General features: G+C 44.9%; 1 protein-coding gene and 1 pseudogene across 1 annotated transcript; both read left to right on the top strand.

Annotated features, from left to right (window-relative positions):
- The first annotated feature begins 14,559 nt into the window (after window positions 1-14,559).
- LOC140912750 (olfactory receptor-like protein COR4) lies at window positions 14,560-15,617 on the top strand (annotated as a pseudogene).
- A 1,143-nt stretch (window positions 15,618-16,760) lies between these two features.
- On the top strand, window positions 16,761-17,705 carry LOC140912741 (olfactory receptor 5J3). Its single transcript, XM_073347726.1, has one exon. It carries the CDS (start codon window positions 16,761-16,763, stop codon window positions 17,703-17,705), a length of 945 nt encoding a protein of 314 aa, XP_073203827.1.

Genomic DNA, 17,705 nt, shown 5'->3' with positions numbered 1-17,705 from the left:
ATAATGCTTATAGCAACTGATTTACATGTATACAGCACTCTAGGCAGACTCTGGACTTTTGAGTGCCCCGTCTCCCTGTGAGTGCTGGAAATAGCTGCAAGATCTTCATAGACTAGACAGTAGACAAATTAAAACACTCTGAAATGCATAGCAAAGTATGATCCTAATGTACATAGTGAATCTGTAACCACTGGTTAGTATGTGTTATGTGTGTCCCATTCACTGCCTGATTTACAGGCAATGTGCTTCTGTTATAGCCCATTGCTTCAATGGCTAGTTCTTTAGCCAAGCTGTAGACACTCCTGCTTTGCATTCTAGAGAGTCCCAGTTCAGTGCCGCTTGTTGGTTAACATGGTAACTGAGTGAATTACTGTACCATCATCAATTGTATAATCAGGTTGCATGCCTGAAATAGCATATTCTTATCAATAAATCTAAATCCTTCAATTGACAAGTTGTTAGAATCCATTGTGACTGCACAGTAGTTAATGCACTTACTCTCAAAATAACCCAGTGGTAGAAGGTGCAGAATTTGGCTGAGTGTCCCTTGAAACCATTCCCATGAAAAGTATGCTGCACTTCGTATGTACACAACACTGAGCACGTGAAATATAACAGCACAGAGTACTAATGAAAATGAGCTTGCATGTAAAATGATTTAGAAACAAATTACTATGTGAATTGTTTCAGACTATGACACTATCAGTAGTGTTTTGTTAATACACTTTACTGTGAAGGGGACATTTTCAGTTAAGTAAAATAACATGGAAAAAGACCTAAAAAGTTCTTTTCAAAAATCACCCAATACCCCAGATCCATCCAAGACTTAGTTCTTTGGTAATTTCTATTGAATAGGGAGGATCTGGGTTTCGTTATTTAGGGAGAAATAAATGGTTTGACACTGTGTTAAATTTTTAAAGGACATATTTTTAAATTCATTTTAACTCTGAAATGAATTAACAGATGCACTAGCAAATTCTCAGAAAATTCATTCTTTAGTCAGGGTGTAGTGCTGTCAATACGAGGAGGACATAGCTTAAATACGTCAAGAGGCAACAACTGGACACAGACAGATTAATAGGGGAGTACAAGGAAACAAGGAGTTAATATGGTCAGCCTGAAAGGCAGTGACCTCAGCACACCACACTGAATCTCTGCTTGAGTGGAAGCAAACTCAGCCTTATCTGTCACACTACCTCCGTGCTATACAGTACAGACTTTGTACTTGGAGCACATGGACATTTTTTTCAGTGTTGCAGAAAAGTTAGTTTGTCATTTAGTTCTGCTTTACTGGTTAGAAATATATTGATGATTTTCATGTCAGTTGCATATATGACTATATTTTTCACTAAATCCTGATCTTATTAAAGACAAGCGGCAAAACTTTAAATGACTTCAAACTACCTGAACTCTAACAATGCATATGCAAAAGGGAAAAAGTTAAGATTGCACCTGTATGTTCAACTTTGCTGTTTCCTAACTCTTGTGTAACACTGGTAAAACTGTTTGTCATCTATGTAGCCCCTTCTTTGTTTAGGACCAGAATGTGATATACTGGTACCCATGTTGAGTCCAACTTCCCCTGATGTTTCATGGGGAAAACAAAGGAAGCCAAACCCCAAATATTTGGGGTGGGACATTTTCATTGTGGTGAAATTTGAAACCTAAAACCCTACAGATTTTAATAACATTTTTTCAATCCCAAATTATTTACATAGAGAGGAGGGGCACTGTTGTTTTGTTTTCCTAAAAATGGTGATGGTCATGGAGGAGGAGTGGGAGCTCCATGAAGTTTCCCACAAAATTTATAATTTAATTATCATTCACAATTATGTAAATTAATTATAATTTAAAATCTCCAACCATATCTAATGCTGCTCCATGACTCACCAATGTAAATGAATGGTGCAATATGAAGATTAAGTTACTTCCCAACAAGAGAGAGTGGTCTCAGAATCTTGTCCATCATGAACAATTTCTGCAATGTATGCTTCCTATTATTTCAGCTTTCCGGGCTTCTAGCTACATTTCACTTTGACTAACCAATAAATAAGATAAAATAGGGTTACACTAAAAAGAAGATACTTCTAGCTTAGAAAAATACAGTGGTTTACCCCATTATTTATCCCAGTTTGGTTCAAATATATCCCTTTGAAACCTACCTGCTGATGAAAGCTGACATTTACTGAAAGACATCAAAGGATTTACATTAGTAAAAGGACTGAGTTTTAAGATGAAGTGTTTATTGTTAGCTTATAAAGCCAAGACAGATTCCCTGGAGTTTTCAGATCTCTTGATGATGGACTCACCCAATTAAGTAACTAAGACTCATGTAGCAGACAGACATTTTGGGTACAGAATAATTGCCCTGAGATATATTGTTCTGTTGGGAGTAGGGGTTCAAGAAGAGATTTTTTACTCCTGTGCCCACTATTTCTATTCCTGTTTTCTTTCACAAGGATAATTGATCTTCCACATTTGCGTGGAAGGAGGTCCAAAAGAAAGCTCCAATTTCTGATTCTATTCTATATAGACTTACATTACCATAATATCTGAGCATCTTCCTGCTGTGTATTGAGTGACATCTTTGTTCTCATCTCTTCTCCCCATTACTCCTGGGGGAATTCTGCACCATTGAACAATTCACACCGCATTGATATTCTGTGCAGAATTTCCTCCACATCCCTCTCCCGCCCACAATTTGGCATTGCAGAGCAGCTGGCTGCCACTCGGGACCACTGGACCCAGCAGAGCCCAGCTCCCAGCTTGCACATAGAAGATACTACCAGGGTAGGGAGATGGAAATGAAAGGTTCCTGGCACACCCTGAAAGAAGGAGGTGACATGCAGGGAATTCCATACAAGCACAGGACCCAGCTCAGGTTCTTTCTCCCTCAGGATCTCTGGGCTTTGGAAAGGGAGGGGTGTGAGTGTCTTGGCTGGGAAGGCTGCAGCTGGGCTCTGGGGGACAGTAGGGAGTGCAGGTGTTCCTTCTTTTGCAGTCAACGACCTTTCTAACACAACTGTTGAGGCTATATATTTCATAAGCTTGACTATTGAAAATTTGTTCTGTCCCCAAACCACAATTTGTCAAGCACACTTGCACCAACTGTGTTTTCCCTTATTTGGCATATAATGTAAGCTTTTAACAGTTGTTCTGCCTTATTTGGAATACAGCAAAACAAGCTTTTCCTGTTATTGACAGATTTGTTCTTTTGCTGTTAACAGTCTTTCCTAACTTCTAGCTGCTACGGTTCCATTTCTTAAGCTGTGCTGTTGTAACTGTCCTGCAATGGAATTTTCCTCACCCTCTTCTTATGCTCTGTATACACAGTTAGCTTGACCAAAATTTTAGGCCTATAAGTTTAGACCTGCTAGATTTTTCCTCCACATTCCCCCCTTTGGTGCCTTTCTTTGGGACCACTAATTGGGCCTAAACTTCCATAGCCATGAGCCTGTTAATTTGTTTTGTTCTCCTGTTCTTCTGCCCAAACTGTGTCATACATCTCATTTACAATCATTAGTGCCACCTGCTTTCTTGAATTGAGGTTGCCAGGTTTAGGGCTGGACAGGCAATGGTAAATATATCTTTTATAGTCACAATAACACAATCCTATGCTAAACAGCAGTAAAAGCAACAACATTCCCATGGCGATAATATGATGTGCTTGGGATTGTAGACTAGCTTTAGTTACAAAACACGATACATCAGTTTTGGTATACAAAGTAGATATTTTATAGGCAGTATAAAAGGCATTTTTTTCGGCTTGATATATATTTTGCAGTATGTGAATTTGTCCCGGGAATTCGGAAATTTTCTGAAGTTCAGGTAAGATTGAAAGCAAATTTTGGAATCCATCAGGTACTAAAGCAGTCCAGTAAAGGGTATCTGGAACCTGAGGGCTAATTGTAGAGTTTTATCTGCAGGCCAGTAAATGATATGATTGCCTGCGACTGTGGTGAGATTAAAATGTACATCATTCAGGGTAGTGGTCTCAACATGCACACAACTATTATTAGCCTGGAAAAGTAGGTGTCCTGTCAGGGTATTCCCATGTCCCATACCCTCCCAACAAATGTTGTCATGGACAGAGACAACCTCTCCTGGTTTTAGTTTACATACACACTGAAGTTGGGGGGGTTCCAATGGCCAGAGTGTCCATTGGCTTCCAATCCCTTCCCAAATGTCGGGCGTTACTCCAGGAGCACTGATTACAAATCGGTTGGGCATACCAGGTAGTTTAAGTTCCCAAACATCTCAGTGAATTATCCTATCCCACATGCATCCTCCCCATGGACCCAAGAGGATTCGGTAGGTGGGAGTTCATACCCCTCCGACTGGCCTGTATGGTTGGAAGGAGCACTGTGGATGTCTACATTTTCACTCAGAAAATTTCCAAGTATGTCTCCACGGCCACAGATTAGATGGAACTCCTGAGGTATCTGTAAGGGCAGTAGGCCATGCCTGATGTTCAAGATCCCTCTGAATGGAAATAAGCTGGTCATTCAGAAAATCCTGAACCTCTGAACAAGCCTGATCCCACTGCAATGCCTTTCCAGTGTTGGCGATACCCAGTACCATCTCTGTTAACAGCTTTTGGGTCATTGAACTAAGGGCAGAGACAACAGATAATTCACCAACACCAGCCTGAACCTAGGCTAGCTGTGCTCCAGTAATAAGGCCCATGGCTTTTTCCAGCTATCCCAATTTTTCCTCATCTTGATGGCCTTTATGGATAGTCCAGATTGCTGCTATGCTATTTGCACCATCCCATATGTGTCCAGTCAAGTCCCTTTTCTTTTGAGCAGAAATCCAATTGCTTTGATGGCAGCCCCTTTTGAACAATTAGGATATATACAGGTAATCTGAAAACTAGATAAGGGTAGTGTAAATTTTCCAGTCCCTAATGTAGCATTAATTACAGTCCATCGAAACTCCAACCCATTTTTTTTGATGAAGTATTGTACCAGATTTGATGGCTGAACACTAATATGTTTTTGAGAAGCCTCAGCATCAATAGCATGGGACGGGGCATACTGCAATATGGTACAGTTTAAATGATCAGTTATTGGGACATTTTCAGTACAGGTAATTTTTTTCAGCAGCAGAGCAAACATTTTTGGTATTTGTTTGGTTATTTATCAGTTGGGTGACCAAATAACAATAAGGGCCCTTTTTGCTTAGCATGCTACAAAATCCGGGAATGGACATCATATCTGTCCCGCTATGGGCCCCATCAATTTCAATCTCTGACTTTTGGGGCTCAGTTGCAGTGATATCATATATTTCTATTTCCACCAACCCATCTGTTCTCTACTTAATCATTCGTTCATATGAATCGTCCTGAACCTTAAAGAATAAGTTCTCGGAGCAAAATGCCCATACATCACTTAAATGTGAAGGTCTTGGCCATTGGGTTTCATTTGAATATATGGTATCGTCTATGTTTGGGTAGGTTGTGGGGGTGGTGGTGAGGTTAATGGGGAAGGGATGGTGGGGGTGATGGTTATGGTAGCAAGGCGGTTTTGATATTCATTGTCTGGAAGCCAATTAGGGAGAGCAGTACATCCCCAGAGTACTTGCCCAACAGTGCATTGTGCAGTCCCTGGGAGAAACCCTAAATACCAAGTAACACCACAGTCCCAAGGAAAGAGGCCACAACTTCCTCCTTGCCAGTGTACAACACTCCATCTCTTCCACCAGGGCCAGTTCTCAATGTTTTTTGTGGTCAGGAATTCTTGTACCTTGGCTCCAGTGCAGCAGATGTTCCTTTTCCTTTCTTGGAACATCCCTATTATAGCATCATACAAGGGAGTAGTTACAGGCGTTGCATCCGGTTCTTCAAAGGGGTCTTTTATTGGCAAACTCCTGGTGGCTTTGTGCATCCAAAAGAACATAACTGTATCATGAAAGTTCAGCAATAGTAGCAAGAACATAGTTACCCATTGTGACAGGGTCAGGCCAGATGGCTACAGGAGAGTAATAGAAGGCAGATATATTAGCCCCAAGTTAAGTAGGTCCCTTTTCCCTGGGTAATGTAACAGGGAAGGTTCCAGAATAATCAGGAACCTTCTGGAGACAATTAAGACAGACAGGCTGATTAGAACACCTGCAGCCAGTCAAGAAGCTGCTAGAATCAATTAAGGCAGGCTAATCAGGGCACCTGAGTTTAAAAAGGAGCTCACTTCAGTTTGTGGTGTGCATGTGAGGAGCTGAGAGTAGGAGGTACTAGGAGCTGAGAGTGAGAATGCATACTGTTGGAGGACTGAGGAGTACAAGCATTATCAGACACCAGGAGGAAGGTCCTATGGTGACAATAAAGAAAGAGTTGGGAGGAGGCTATGGGGAAGTAGCCCAGGGAATTGGAGCCCACAGTAGCCCACAGCTGTTCCAGGGGGCACTCTAGACAGCTGCATTCCACAGGGCCCTGGGCTGGAACCCGGAGTAGAGGGTGGGCCCGGATTCCCCCCAAACCTCCCAACTCCTGGTCAGACACAGGAAGAGTGGACTTGGTCTGTGGGTTCACAAAAATGGCCAAACTGAGGGCTGCCGTGAAGCTCAAAGGTGAGCAAATCTGCCAATAAGCGTAAGACCCACCAAGGTAGAGGAGGAACTTTGTCACAGCATACGAACCAAACAGAAGGCATCAGCCATTTTCGCACCATGGCTGATTCCTTTATTCTGACCGTGGGGTCGGTCATGGCAACTGGGTGCCAGCGGGCGCTAGGCTCTCCACTGGACTTCTAAAGGCTTTATTCTGGCCTTTGATCTCCGGAGTCCCCTTTACCAGCAGGCCTGAAGACTTAGCTGGCTATAAAGGCGAATCACAGGAGATATCACTTTCTCTTCCTGAGGTTGTACTTAGGTTCCATTTTGGGGCCTGAAGCGGGGTTGCCGTCATGATCACTCTAGTTGTTTCTGGGAGCTGGATCTGGAGGTTGAAAATCCTCAGCATCTGGGTCCAAAGGTGGTGTTATTTTCTTGCAGTGGGAGGCATGGATCCAGTTGACTAATCCCTTGCATTTGACCGCTGTATGGGTGGTCAGTAGGATCTGGTAGGGGCCCTTTCAGAGAGGTTCTAAAGAAGTCTTTCTCTGATATACCTTAACATAAACCCAGTCTCCAGGCTGAAGGGAGTGGCATGGTATGTCAGCTGGTTCCACCAGGGCACTTTGGACCTGTGAGTGGATAGACCTAACACAACGAATTAGCGTCTAACAGTATGGTATAACAGTATCATCATTTAGTTGCAGATCCAATTGACAATGGAGTAGGGAAGGGGATGCTGGCATACGCATAGGTCTGGCCATAATGATTTCATATGGGGACAGGCCATGTTTGTGTGTAGGTGTGCTCCTCATATACATGAGAGCAAGGGGTAGGGCATCAGGCCATTTAAGGCTAGTTTCAGCACAGATCTTAGAGATTTTGATTTTTAGTTCCCCATTCTTGCACTCAACCGCCTCCGCACTCTGGGAGTGATGGGCACAATGCAAGTGTTGGGTGATGTTAAGAGCCTTGCAAATCTGTTGCATGATTTGGCCTGTAAAATGGGTACCTCGATGGCTGGTAATAGAAAGAGGTAGACCAAACCAAGGAGTAAAGTCTCAACAATTTTTTTTGCTATGGTGAGGGAAGGTATTAACACAAGGGTAGGTCTCTACCCATCCAGAATACATAGAGACAAAGACAGAACATATTGATAAGAACAACACCCTAGCATATTGATAAAATTGATTTGGATATTTACAAAAGGTCCCCACGGAGTGGGATGCACAGCAGGGTTTTGTCTGAACTGGTCTGCCGCTATTGTGGGCTAGGCAGGTCGGACAAGAATTGCAGTACTGCTGTGCCATAATGGAGACATTTGGGGCATACGAATGACGCAGTACTGAAGTGATCATCCCCCCGTTGCTCACATGAGCCAATCCATGGGACGCAGGAGCAAGATAGGGGAGCACAGCCTTGGGCGCCAAAAAGCGGCCATCTGGGGAGCGCCACAAGGCATCCGGATGCAAAGTACACCCATCCTGCCTCCATCTGTCCTTCTCTGGATCTGGGGATAAATCTTGCATAAGAGCTAAATCATGGAGAGAGGCAGGCATGGAGGGGAACTGAGGAAAATGAAATCAAATGGAGCTGGAGATCCAGAAAGGGCCACCTGTCTGGCAGTGGCATCTGCCAGTGCATTTCCTCTGGTAACATCGTCGTAAGTTTTCCAGGGAGCAGCACATTTTACAATGGCAATGGCAGAAGGGAGTTGAAGGGCAGAGAGAAGAGCATCAACAAAGGGCCCATTACTAATCTTTGCCCTCCCCCACCTGAAGTGAGAAATCCTCGGTGTTTCCATAGGTGCCCATAATCATGAAGCACCCCGAAGGCATATTGAGAGTCTGTGTAGATGGTAACAGACTTGTCCTTTGCTAAAGTACAAGCACGGGTAAGGGCGACAAGTTCTGCTACTTGGGCTGAGTGTGCTCCCGTAAGGGAGTGGGCCTCCACGGGCTTGTGTTGGGAACAAATAGCATAGCCAGCCACAAGTAGACCTACAGGATTTCTGAGGCAGGACCCATCTACATAGAATAGTAGATCAGGATTATGAAGCGGGGTACCCTTTAGATCAATTTTAGGAGTGGAGAGTTCTGCTGTCTCCGCTAAACAGTCATGGGGTTCTCCTTCAGCTGCCGTGGGAAGCAGGGAAGCAGGGTTAAGGACAGGACAGCAAGTAAGAGTTACATTTGATGCATTTAAAAGCAGCATTTCATACTTAGTTAGTCTGGAGTTAGAGAGATGCTGGGTTTTGCTTTTTAGAAGCAGGGTGATCACAGCATGCGGGACGGCAATACATAAGGGGGAACCCAAGACAAGAGTAGCAGAAGTCTCCACAAGGGAAGCGGCTGCAGCTACCGCCCGAAGACAAGGAGGGAGTCCACCTGCTACAGGGTCCAAAAGTGAGCTATAATATGCTACCATGAGTTTGGGTAAGGACCCCCAAGGGTATTCCCTCCTTCTCGTGACGATAGAGAATGAAGGGCTTCTGGTAGTCAGGTAGGTCCAAGGTGGGGGACCAGGTAAGAGCTTTCTTAATCCTAGTAAATGCTTCCTCAGCTTTTGGGGTCCCTGGAATGGGCTCAGAGACCTTATCAAGGGTTAATTCTGGCAGGGGCCTAACAATAGCTGTATCCCCAAGGATCCACTGTTGGCAATACCCGGCCATACCTAGGAAGCTGCGCATTTGTTTCTTAGTGGTTGGTTTAGGGACCTGGAGGATGGCTTGTATTCTTGCAGAGGACAAGCGTCTCTCTCCAGATGAAATATCATGTTCCATACAGTGGACTTTGGGCAGACAGCGCTGTAGTTTGGACTTGGAAGCCTTATGACCCTTCTTGGCTAGAGCTCGCAATAGCGTGAGGGAATCAGTTTTGGAGGCCTCTAAAGATGGCGATTCCAACAGCAGGTCATCTATGTAGTGGGCCAGAGTGGACCCCATTTTAAACTCAAAGTCATCCATATCCCTTTTGAGGATCTGTGAGAACAAGGTGGGCGATTCGGTGGAACCTTGGGGTAACCTGGTCCAAGTGTATTGACACCCTTGGTAAGTGAAAGCAAACAGGTATTGACTATCTCTGTGGACAGGGATAGAGAAGAAAGCTAAGCAGAGGTCAACAACCGTGAAATAAATGACAGAGGGAGGAATATAGGAGAGAACAATAGCAGGGTTCAGGACAACTGGGTAGGTAGGGAGAACGGTGACATTGACAGCACGGAGATCCTGGAGAAAGCGCCAAGTCTGCATGCCAGGTTTCCTTACGGGTAAAATGGGGGTGTTACATTTACTGACTGTAGGAATAATAACTCCTTGCCTAATTAGGGAGGTAATTACTGGGCAAATTCCCTCCTCGGCCTCCCTTGAGAGAGGGTATTGCTGAACTCTAGGAAGGGGTGTCGCCGGATCTAGGCAAATTTGAACCGGTCGAGCAGTCCTGATTCACCCTACCTGGTTGACATGTTCGGCCCACAAACAGGAAGGAACCTTGGCCGGCAATTCCTGTTGCAACAAGGAAGGGCTAGGGTAGGTTTCTCCTCTGAAGTGCTCAATTGCAGGACTGCCAGGACCTCATTTTGACTGGGATCTGGGACATCCAAATACACACCGTCTGGGGTGCAATAAATTGTTCAATTTAGTTTGCACAACAAGTTTCTTCCCAAAAGATTAATAGGTGAGCAGGGGCTGAGGAGGAAAGCATGTTGCTCAGACAGAGGACCGATAGAGACAGTCAGAGGTGAGGAGATGGGATGGGGAATAGGAGTGTTGCTCAGTCCTAGTGCATTCACTATTTCTGAGATTACTGGAAGGGAAGGGAAGGGAAGGGAAGGGAAGGGAAGTCGTCCGTGCGGAGGGTGGACTGCGATGCACAGGTATCTAGCAGGCAAGAGGTAGGGGTGCCATTAATTATACAGTTTACATATGGTCCCATCTGGTTTAAAGGGACAAGTGGAGCGATGATGTCACCTGTCTCCTGGCTATCCTAACGGCTTTGAGGGCACAAGGGAACAGGGGAAGAATATTGCGGTGCAAGGGCAGGTTCGATTGGTCGGTTAAAGTGATTGGGACAATTATTTTTCCAATGGCCCACCTGTCCACAACAGTAGCAGGCATCATTGCCTTGCCCCTGAGTAGGGGGATGGTGGGGACCTCTGTTGGGTCTCCCTCCTCTTCCCCTTAATGGACGGTTGTTGTGTTATTCTGTATGTTCTGGAGGGTCATTAATTTAGTTTCGATGTCATCCTTTTTCTTTTCTAACTGACAGGAGTAATGCTGGGCGGCTGACAAAATTTCGTTACGGTTTTTTCCCTCCCAATTCACGATACCAAGCTTTAAATGGTTTCCTAATTGTGGATTGAGTCCCTGGACAAAGGCTGCCACTATGGCTTGTTTGGCATCTTCCTCTGCATTATCTATGCCAGAATATCTTTTGAAAACCTCCTTAAGGTGCTGCATGTAGTCAGCAGGGTTTTCTCCTTTATTTTGTCTACAAGCATTAATTTTAGTCCAAGCTGCCATTTTTGGGGCAGATTTTAAAAACTGCATCCAGCAGGATGTTCCTGTCTGTATTTAAATTCCTATTATTGCCTTGGTCATTGTTAGGCCACTGGGCCTCTTGTGGGAGGCGATTTAATGTTCCCCTGGGCAGAACCCCTCTCAGGAGTAGATTTAAATCTGCCCAGTTAGGGTTGTAACAGCTTATGACTGTTCTTAATTCTTCTTGAAATTTGACAGGGTCTTCCCTTATTTTAGAAATTTTTTCAATCAAATTATACAAATCTGTGGGAGACCAAGGGGCGTGTACGGTCACCAGGGTTGCATGACCCAAAGCATCAGCACCTGGGCCTGGGAGTTGGCACAATGGGAACGCTGCTTCATGCTGGGAAAACAGGGGCTGAGGGCTGGAAGTGAGGGGCCCCTGGGATTGTAACTTCTGTTATCTAGTATTGCATGCCGGCAGTCCGGATGAATTTCCTGGCAGTCCGTCTAATCAGTCATATGGGTATTGGACCGAGTCTATTAGGGTACTGATTGATCTTCTTGTGGGATCTGTGTGTGACTCAGGGGAAGGGGGTGAAGTAGATGCTGACATTGGTGTTACTGGTTGGGGCAGGAGTCCCTGGATAGTGGAGTCAGCCTCCCGAACATAGTCCAGTGGAGGCATGTGGGGTCTACTGCCCTCTCCATTTATTCCTCCTGGGTTGGATGGACCTGCAATAATGATCTCCCATCCAGTCTGCCATGGATGGATGGTCCTGCACCCGGCTGTCTAGGTGCAGTAGGGACAGCCGGTTGCCTACATTCTAAGTATAAATCTATAAGACCTGCTAATGGGGCCGAAGGGTTTTTCTGAAGGGGCCTGGAAGGGTAAAGGGGTATTCGCTGGCCAGCTGGGGTTGGGGAAAGAGTTAATTTCTCCTTTGCCTCTTTTAATTGTGTTTTAAGTTTCTCCTGGGAGTCCTTGAGACTCCTCATTTGAGATTCACGATGCCGTTTTTCTCTTTCCCCATACCAATCAAAATATGCATCCCACTGACCTTGTCCAACATTATTGGCAGGACATGCGCTTCTGAGTTGCACAATCCTGTCAAGGTCGAAACTTCCCTCTAAGGGGAACTGTAATTTCGGATTGTCTCTGGCATACCGATTTGATTTCTTTAGAAACTTGTAAGTGAAAGGATGATAATTTGCATACATGTAGTACGTTGGTGTGCCTTTTGGTGGGACGGTGATGCTTTTGGACTCACCTGCCCCAATCTGTACCTAGCAAGAGGGGAATCCTCTTGGATCCCCCGGCCCCCAGTACTTCACCTGGCGAGAGCAGAATCCTTTTTGGATTTCCCGGACCTCAGTACTTAACTCAATTCACTCATCATGTTCACATAGGGAAGGTTTTGTTTAGGGTCTCCATGACTGTTTTACACTGTTTTGCTCTTCAGCAAAGAGCATTGGCTGGCACCGCATACTCTGTCGCTTCAGGCGAGGTGATCAGACCAGTTAGTGGCTTGTCAAGCCACCTTTGGGGCGGGAGCTAGAGACAGGGGAGGAAAGAGGGTACGGAAACAGACCATCCAAGGATGGAAGGGATGGGATCACACACACTTCTAGACCCAGACAGGCCCCTCGCCGGCCATGCCATGCAGAGGAAAACAGCCAAGGTCAGGGCATTTATCATGATGTCCACTAGATGGAGTCACAGGCCTTGCTTTAGAGATACCTCTGACTTTGCAGGGCACTCTGAGCATCTTCCTGTGACTCACACTCACACCGGTCTACCGACCTTCACTTTCACACTGGCACACGGACCAAGGTATATCCATGACCTGCCCAGCCACAACCAGTGGCTCTTCCCTGGAAAACCAAACCTGGATGGGACTCTAACCTACCCCAAGGGCATCAGGCGTGTCTGACAGCAAAAAAGCCCAGATAGAGCGTACAACTCACCCAAGCCCAGAGCCTACGGGCAGTCCTCTACCAGAAACCCAATATAGAGATTTCCAAAGATCTCTTACCTTTCTGATGGGCCCGGGGTCTGGTGGGGAACAGCTCGCGGTCCTCCATCTCTTGGGGGTCGCCGTCTATCCGAGTCACGGGCACCAAGATGTATGGTGGAAAATTAACCACTTGTTGTGTTTGGATCAGAAACAGGCCTGAGGCCCCTTTATTGATTACAAGTGCAGGAGGGGGTAACAGCTCAAAGTAGCTGCCCCCCGAAGCAAAGCACACACAGCTTTTTAAAGCTTAAAACCACAGACAAATTACACATACTTCTGTATTAATTACCTTATTTGGAATACATTGCAAAATTAACACGGGTCAAAAGCAAAAACATGCGTCTCTCCCACTAGGTCCCTCTTGTTATTCACTGTCCATTCTTTTGCGGTCAGTGACCTTGCTAACACAATTGTTGCGGCTATATGTTTCATAAGCTTGACTGTTGCAAATTTGTTCTGTCCCCAAACCACAATTGGTCAAGCGCACTTGCACCATCTCCATTTTCCCTTATTTGGTATATAATGTAAGCTTTTAACAGTTGCTCTGCCTTATTTGGAATACAGCAAAACAAGCTTTTCCTGTTATTGACAGGTTTGTTCTTTTGCGGTTAACGGTCTTTCCTAACTTCTAGCTGCTATGGTTCCATTTCTTAAGCCGTGCTGTTGTAACTGCTCTACAATGGAATTTTCCTCACCCTCTTCTTATGCTCTGTGTACGCAGTTAGCCTGACCAAAGTTTTAGGCCTATAAGTTTAGGCCTGCTAGATTTTTCCTCCAGATATATGTTTCTAAAAATATGTTCACTGTTGTTAATTTTCTCAGAAATATTCACCCCTGGCTACATACTTTTAGTCTGATCATCACAAGTGTATGTGTGGTAATTTTTTAGCAGCCAAAGAACAAGAAGCTACAGGATTTAGTCGGAAAATAGCATGGCTGCAGTGTCCAGAAGGGATAAATTTAGAAGCTCAAGTTTTGAAACATTTCCTCAATGAATGTATGTGCATAATGTGTACTGCCTGGTAGCCGATGATTTAAAAACATGGAGGTATATTTCGGTGTCACCCAATAACCAGTAAGTGTGATGCAAACTGTGCGTACCTCTATCCATGTTATTGTTTCCAGGTATAATGGAGATCCATGGATCCTACTACTGTCTAAGGCACCAGTCCCTCAAACTTGCACGTATTCTTTAATTTTATGCATGTGAGGCATTCCACTGAGTCTGTGGGGCTACATTCATACGTGAAATTAAAATATCAGCCGAATCAGGGTCACAATGTGTAAATCAGACTAAATGGCAGGGTAATGCACTTTCCTAGAGATAAGAAATTTTTTCTCCTTTAGAAGAAGTGAAGGAGTTCTGGGTTTTCCCATCAGTTGTTCCAGGTTCCATTCCACAACTCAAAAGGTCTTGACGCATATGACCACAGTTCTTTATAATAGATACACCATTTGCATAAGAACTAATGCCTTCCTTTATGGTTGATCAAGCAGCTAGCGCCCAAGGCTGAATGAATGGCTGGAGGAAATTGTACGGCAGTGACCGAGTTCATTCTCACAGGACTGACAGAACACCCAGAGCTGCAGGTCCCCCTCTTTGTGGTGTTCCTAGTGATCTATGGTATCACCCTGGTGTGGAGTCTGGGGATGATGGTTTTAATCAGGATCAACCTCCTACTTCACACCCCCATGTACTTCTTCCTCAAGAATTTGTCCCTTGTGGATGCCTTTTATTCCACAGTCATAGCTCCCAAGATGCTGATGAGCTTCTTAGCAGAGAGGAAAGCTATTTCCTACACAGCTTGCATCATCCAATATTTTAGCTTCCTATTGTTTGTCATCTCTGAGTGCCTTTTGCTGGCAGTAATAGCGTATGACCATTATGTAGCCATCTGTAACCCGCTGCTGTATACGGTCATCGTGTCACCAAAGCACTGCCTACGGCTGGCGGCTGGTTCATATCTATGGGCCTTCCTGACCTCTGTGATATACACGAGCGGTTTGCTAAGATTATCCTACTGCCACTCCAGTATCCTGAATCATTTTTTCTGTGATATCAACCCAGTTCTAAAGCTCCCCTCTTCTAGCCATCAACCAGATCCTTGTTTTCCTCTTTGGCAGTCTGAGTGACCATCCTCATACATCTTAATTATTGCGACTGTGCTGTGGATCCACTCCACCGAGGGCAGGTGCAAAACCTTCTACACCTGCGCCTCCCACCTGATGGCCGTCTCCATCTTCCATGGGACAATTCTCTTCATGTACTTCCGACCCAGCGACAGCTACTCACTGCACACAGACAAAATGGCCTCCGTGTTCTACATGGTGGTGATCCCCATGCTGAACCCCTTGAATTACAGCTTGAAGACAAGGATGTGAAGGACACCCTGAGGAGAGAAATAGAGACAAAATCGAGGGCCCATTTGTTCCTCAAAGGGTGTCATAGTAGGACAACCAAATCTTTCAATGGCTACTCTGTACACATAGGGCTTGTCTCCACTACAAAGGCACAGTTACCAATTCTCATAATATCTGGTGCTTCTCTTAAAGCCCCAGCTCCTTCAGCCATGTGATCACTTAGGAATCTCAGATTTTTTTTTAAAGTATGTTTCTAGCCCTCAGGGTTGCTAAGAAAAGCTTAAAAACATGACCCCCTTCAGGGCCCAGAAACCAGCAAGCAAATCAAAAGACCACAATTAGAACTGGTCAGAAAAATTCCAATGAAACATTGCTCCATTGCAATTTGCTGACTGAGTGAAATTGGAGCATTTCTTGAAGCATTTCTTGCAGCGCCATGGAATCAGGGAAACACTGCCTACATCAGAATCCTGCCTGGTTTCCTGCTAGCTAACCTGCCCAGCTCCTTGGCAACCTGTCTTGTGGCCTGCTAGCAACCTCAGAGCTTCCAGAGTCCATGGCCTTGGAGTCACCACACTTGCCGATTGCCCTGGGGGCTGGGGACATCCAACATTTCCAATGTACATGGCTCCAGGGATCCATTCCCTTTTCAGAGACTTCAAATACTGGGGTTTTGTTCCTAATCCAAACAAATTCTGAAATATCAAAATCCTGCACAAAAAAAGAACTACCTTTCCCCTCCCTCTCTCTAAACCCTTCGTGTATTATTTTTAAAAGATCTCAAGATTTTAAGCCAATCGCATGATTTTTGGAAGCCTGATTCATGGTTTTCAAATGCTTGGGATCAGCAACACTGCCAGGGGATGTGTTATGAAGCAGCAGTAACCAAGTGACTGGACATAACTGTAGTCATCTAAAAGGATTATCTGGGATGAACTAAATTATGAGTGCTTTCTAATTTACCCTCAGTGAGCAGACAATATAAAGTACCTAGTTCCTAAACTCAAACACACGCCAGGTATATTTCATTGGGGAAAATTTGTGATAATGTACATGAATCTGGAAACTCCCTACAGGGAACTGAATGCCTAATTCCAGTCACATTTACAGAGACTTGGATGTCAAAATCTCCTACTCAGCCTTGAAAATCTCAGTCCTCATGAAAAGTGAGTGTAAATCTAAAGGTCCATCCAAACTTTTCCCAGACATCACGGCAGCTGGTTTCCTGTCAGATATTCACTACCCACACTCAAGCCCGGTGGTGTCATTCAAATTTAATTCATGCCATGAAATTTCCTTCTTCCATGCTGCTCGCTCTTGTTATCCCGACAGGTATGGTTTCATGTACCCCTGTATAAATGGCTGGGGGCAATCACAGCATGGTGACCCAGTTCATCCTCCTGGGATGCAGGATACCCTTCTTCACAGCATTCCTGGTGATCTATGTTCTTACGCTGGTGAGGAATCTCGGGATGATCGTATTGATCAGGGTTGATGCCCGACTCCATACCCCCATGTACTTCTTCCTCAGTAACCTGTCTGTGGTTGACCTCTGCTACTCCTCAGTCTTTGCTCCAAGGATGCTAGTGAATTTCTTAGTGGAGTGTAAAAACATTTTTTATTCTGCCTGCATTGCCCAACACTTCTCTTTCGTCATGTTTTTGACCAAAGAAGGGTTCCTGCTGGCTCTGATGGCGTACGACCACTATGTAGCCATCTGTAACCCTCTGCTCTACACTGCTGTTATATCTAAGAGAGTCTGTATTCATCTAGTGACCAGCTCATATGTAGGGGGGCTTGTGAACTCACTGACCCACACATGTGGCTTGCTGAAGTTGTCATTCTATGGGCCCAATGTCATCAGTCATTACTTTTGTGACACTAACCCATTGCTGAAGGTCGCCTGCTCTGATAACCACATCAGTGAGATTTTCCTCATAATGTTCTCTGGGGTTATTGCCATGTCCACCCTCCTGATTGTCATCATCTCTTATATGTACATCCTCTTCTCTATCCTGAGGATCCACTCTGCCATGGACAGGCAGAAAGCCTTCTCCACCTCTCATTTGACAGCTGTCACCATGCTCTATGGACCTGTAAGCTTAAGCCACATACAACCCAGTTCCACCTACTCGCTGGAACAGGAGAAAATCTCTGCTGTGTTTTATACCCTGGTGGTCCCCATGCTGAACCCCCTTATTTACAGCCTGAGGAACAAGGAGGTTAAGGATTCTCTTAAGAGGGTGATAGACTGGAAAACATTCTCAGCTAATTTGTTCACCATGACAATTCCAGTCAATTGA

Source organism: Lepidochelys kempii, chromosome 6 (assembly GCF_965140285.1).
Source record: "Lepidochelys kempii isolate rLepKem1 chromosome 6, rLepKem1.hap1, whole genome shotgun sequence".
NCBI classification, from domain to species: domain Eukaryota; kingdom Metazoa; phylum Chordata; order Testudines; family Cheloniidae; genus Lepidochelys; species Lepidochelys kempii.
The sequence above is the reverse complement of the archived record's forward strand: the minus strand, read 5'-3'. Positions and strand labels throughout refer to the sequence as shown.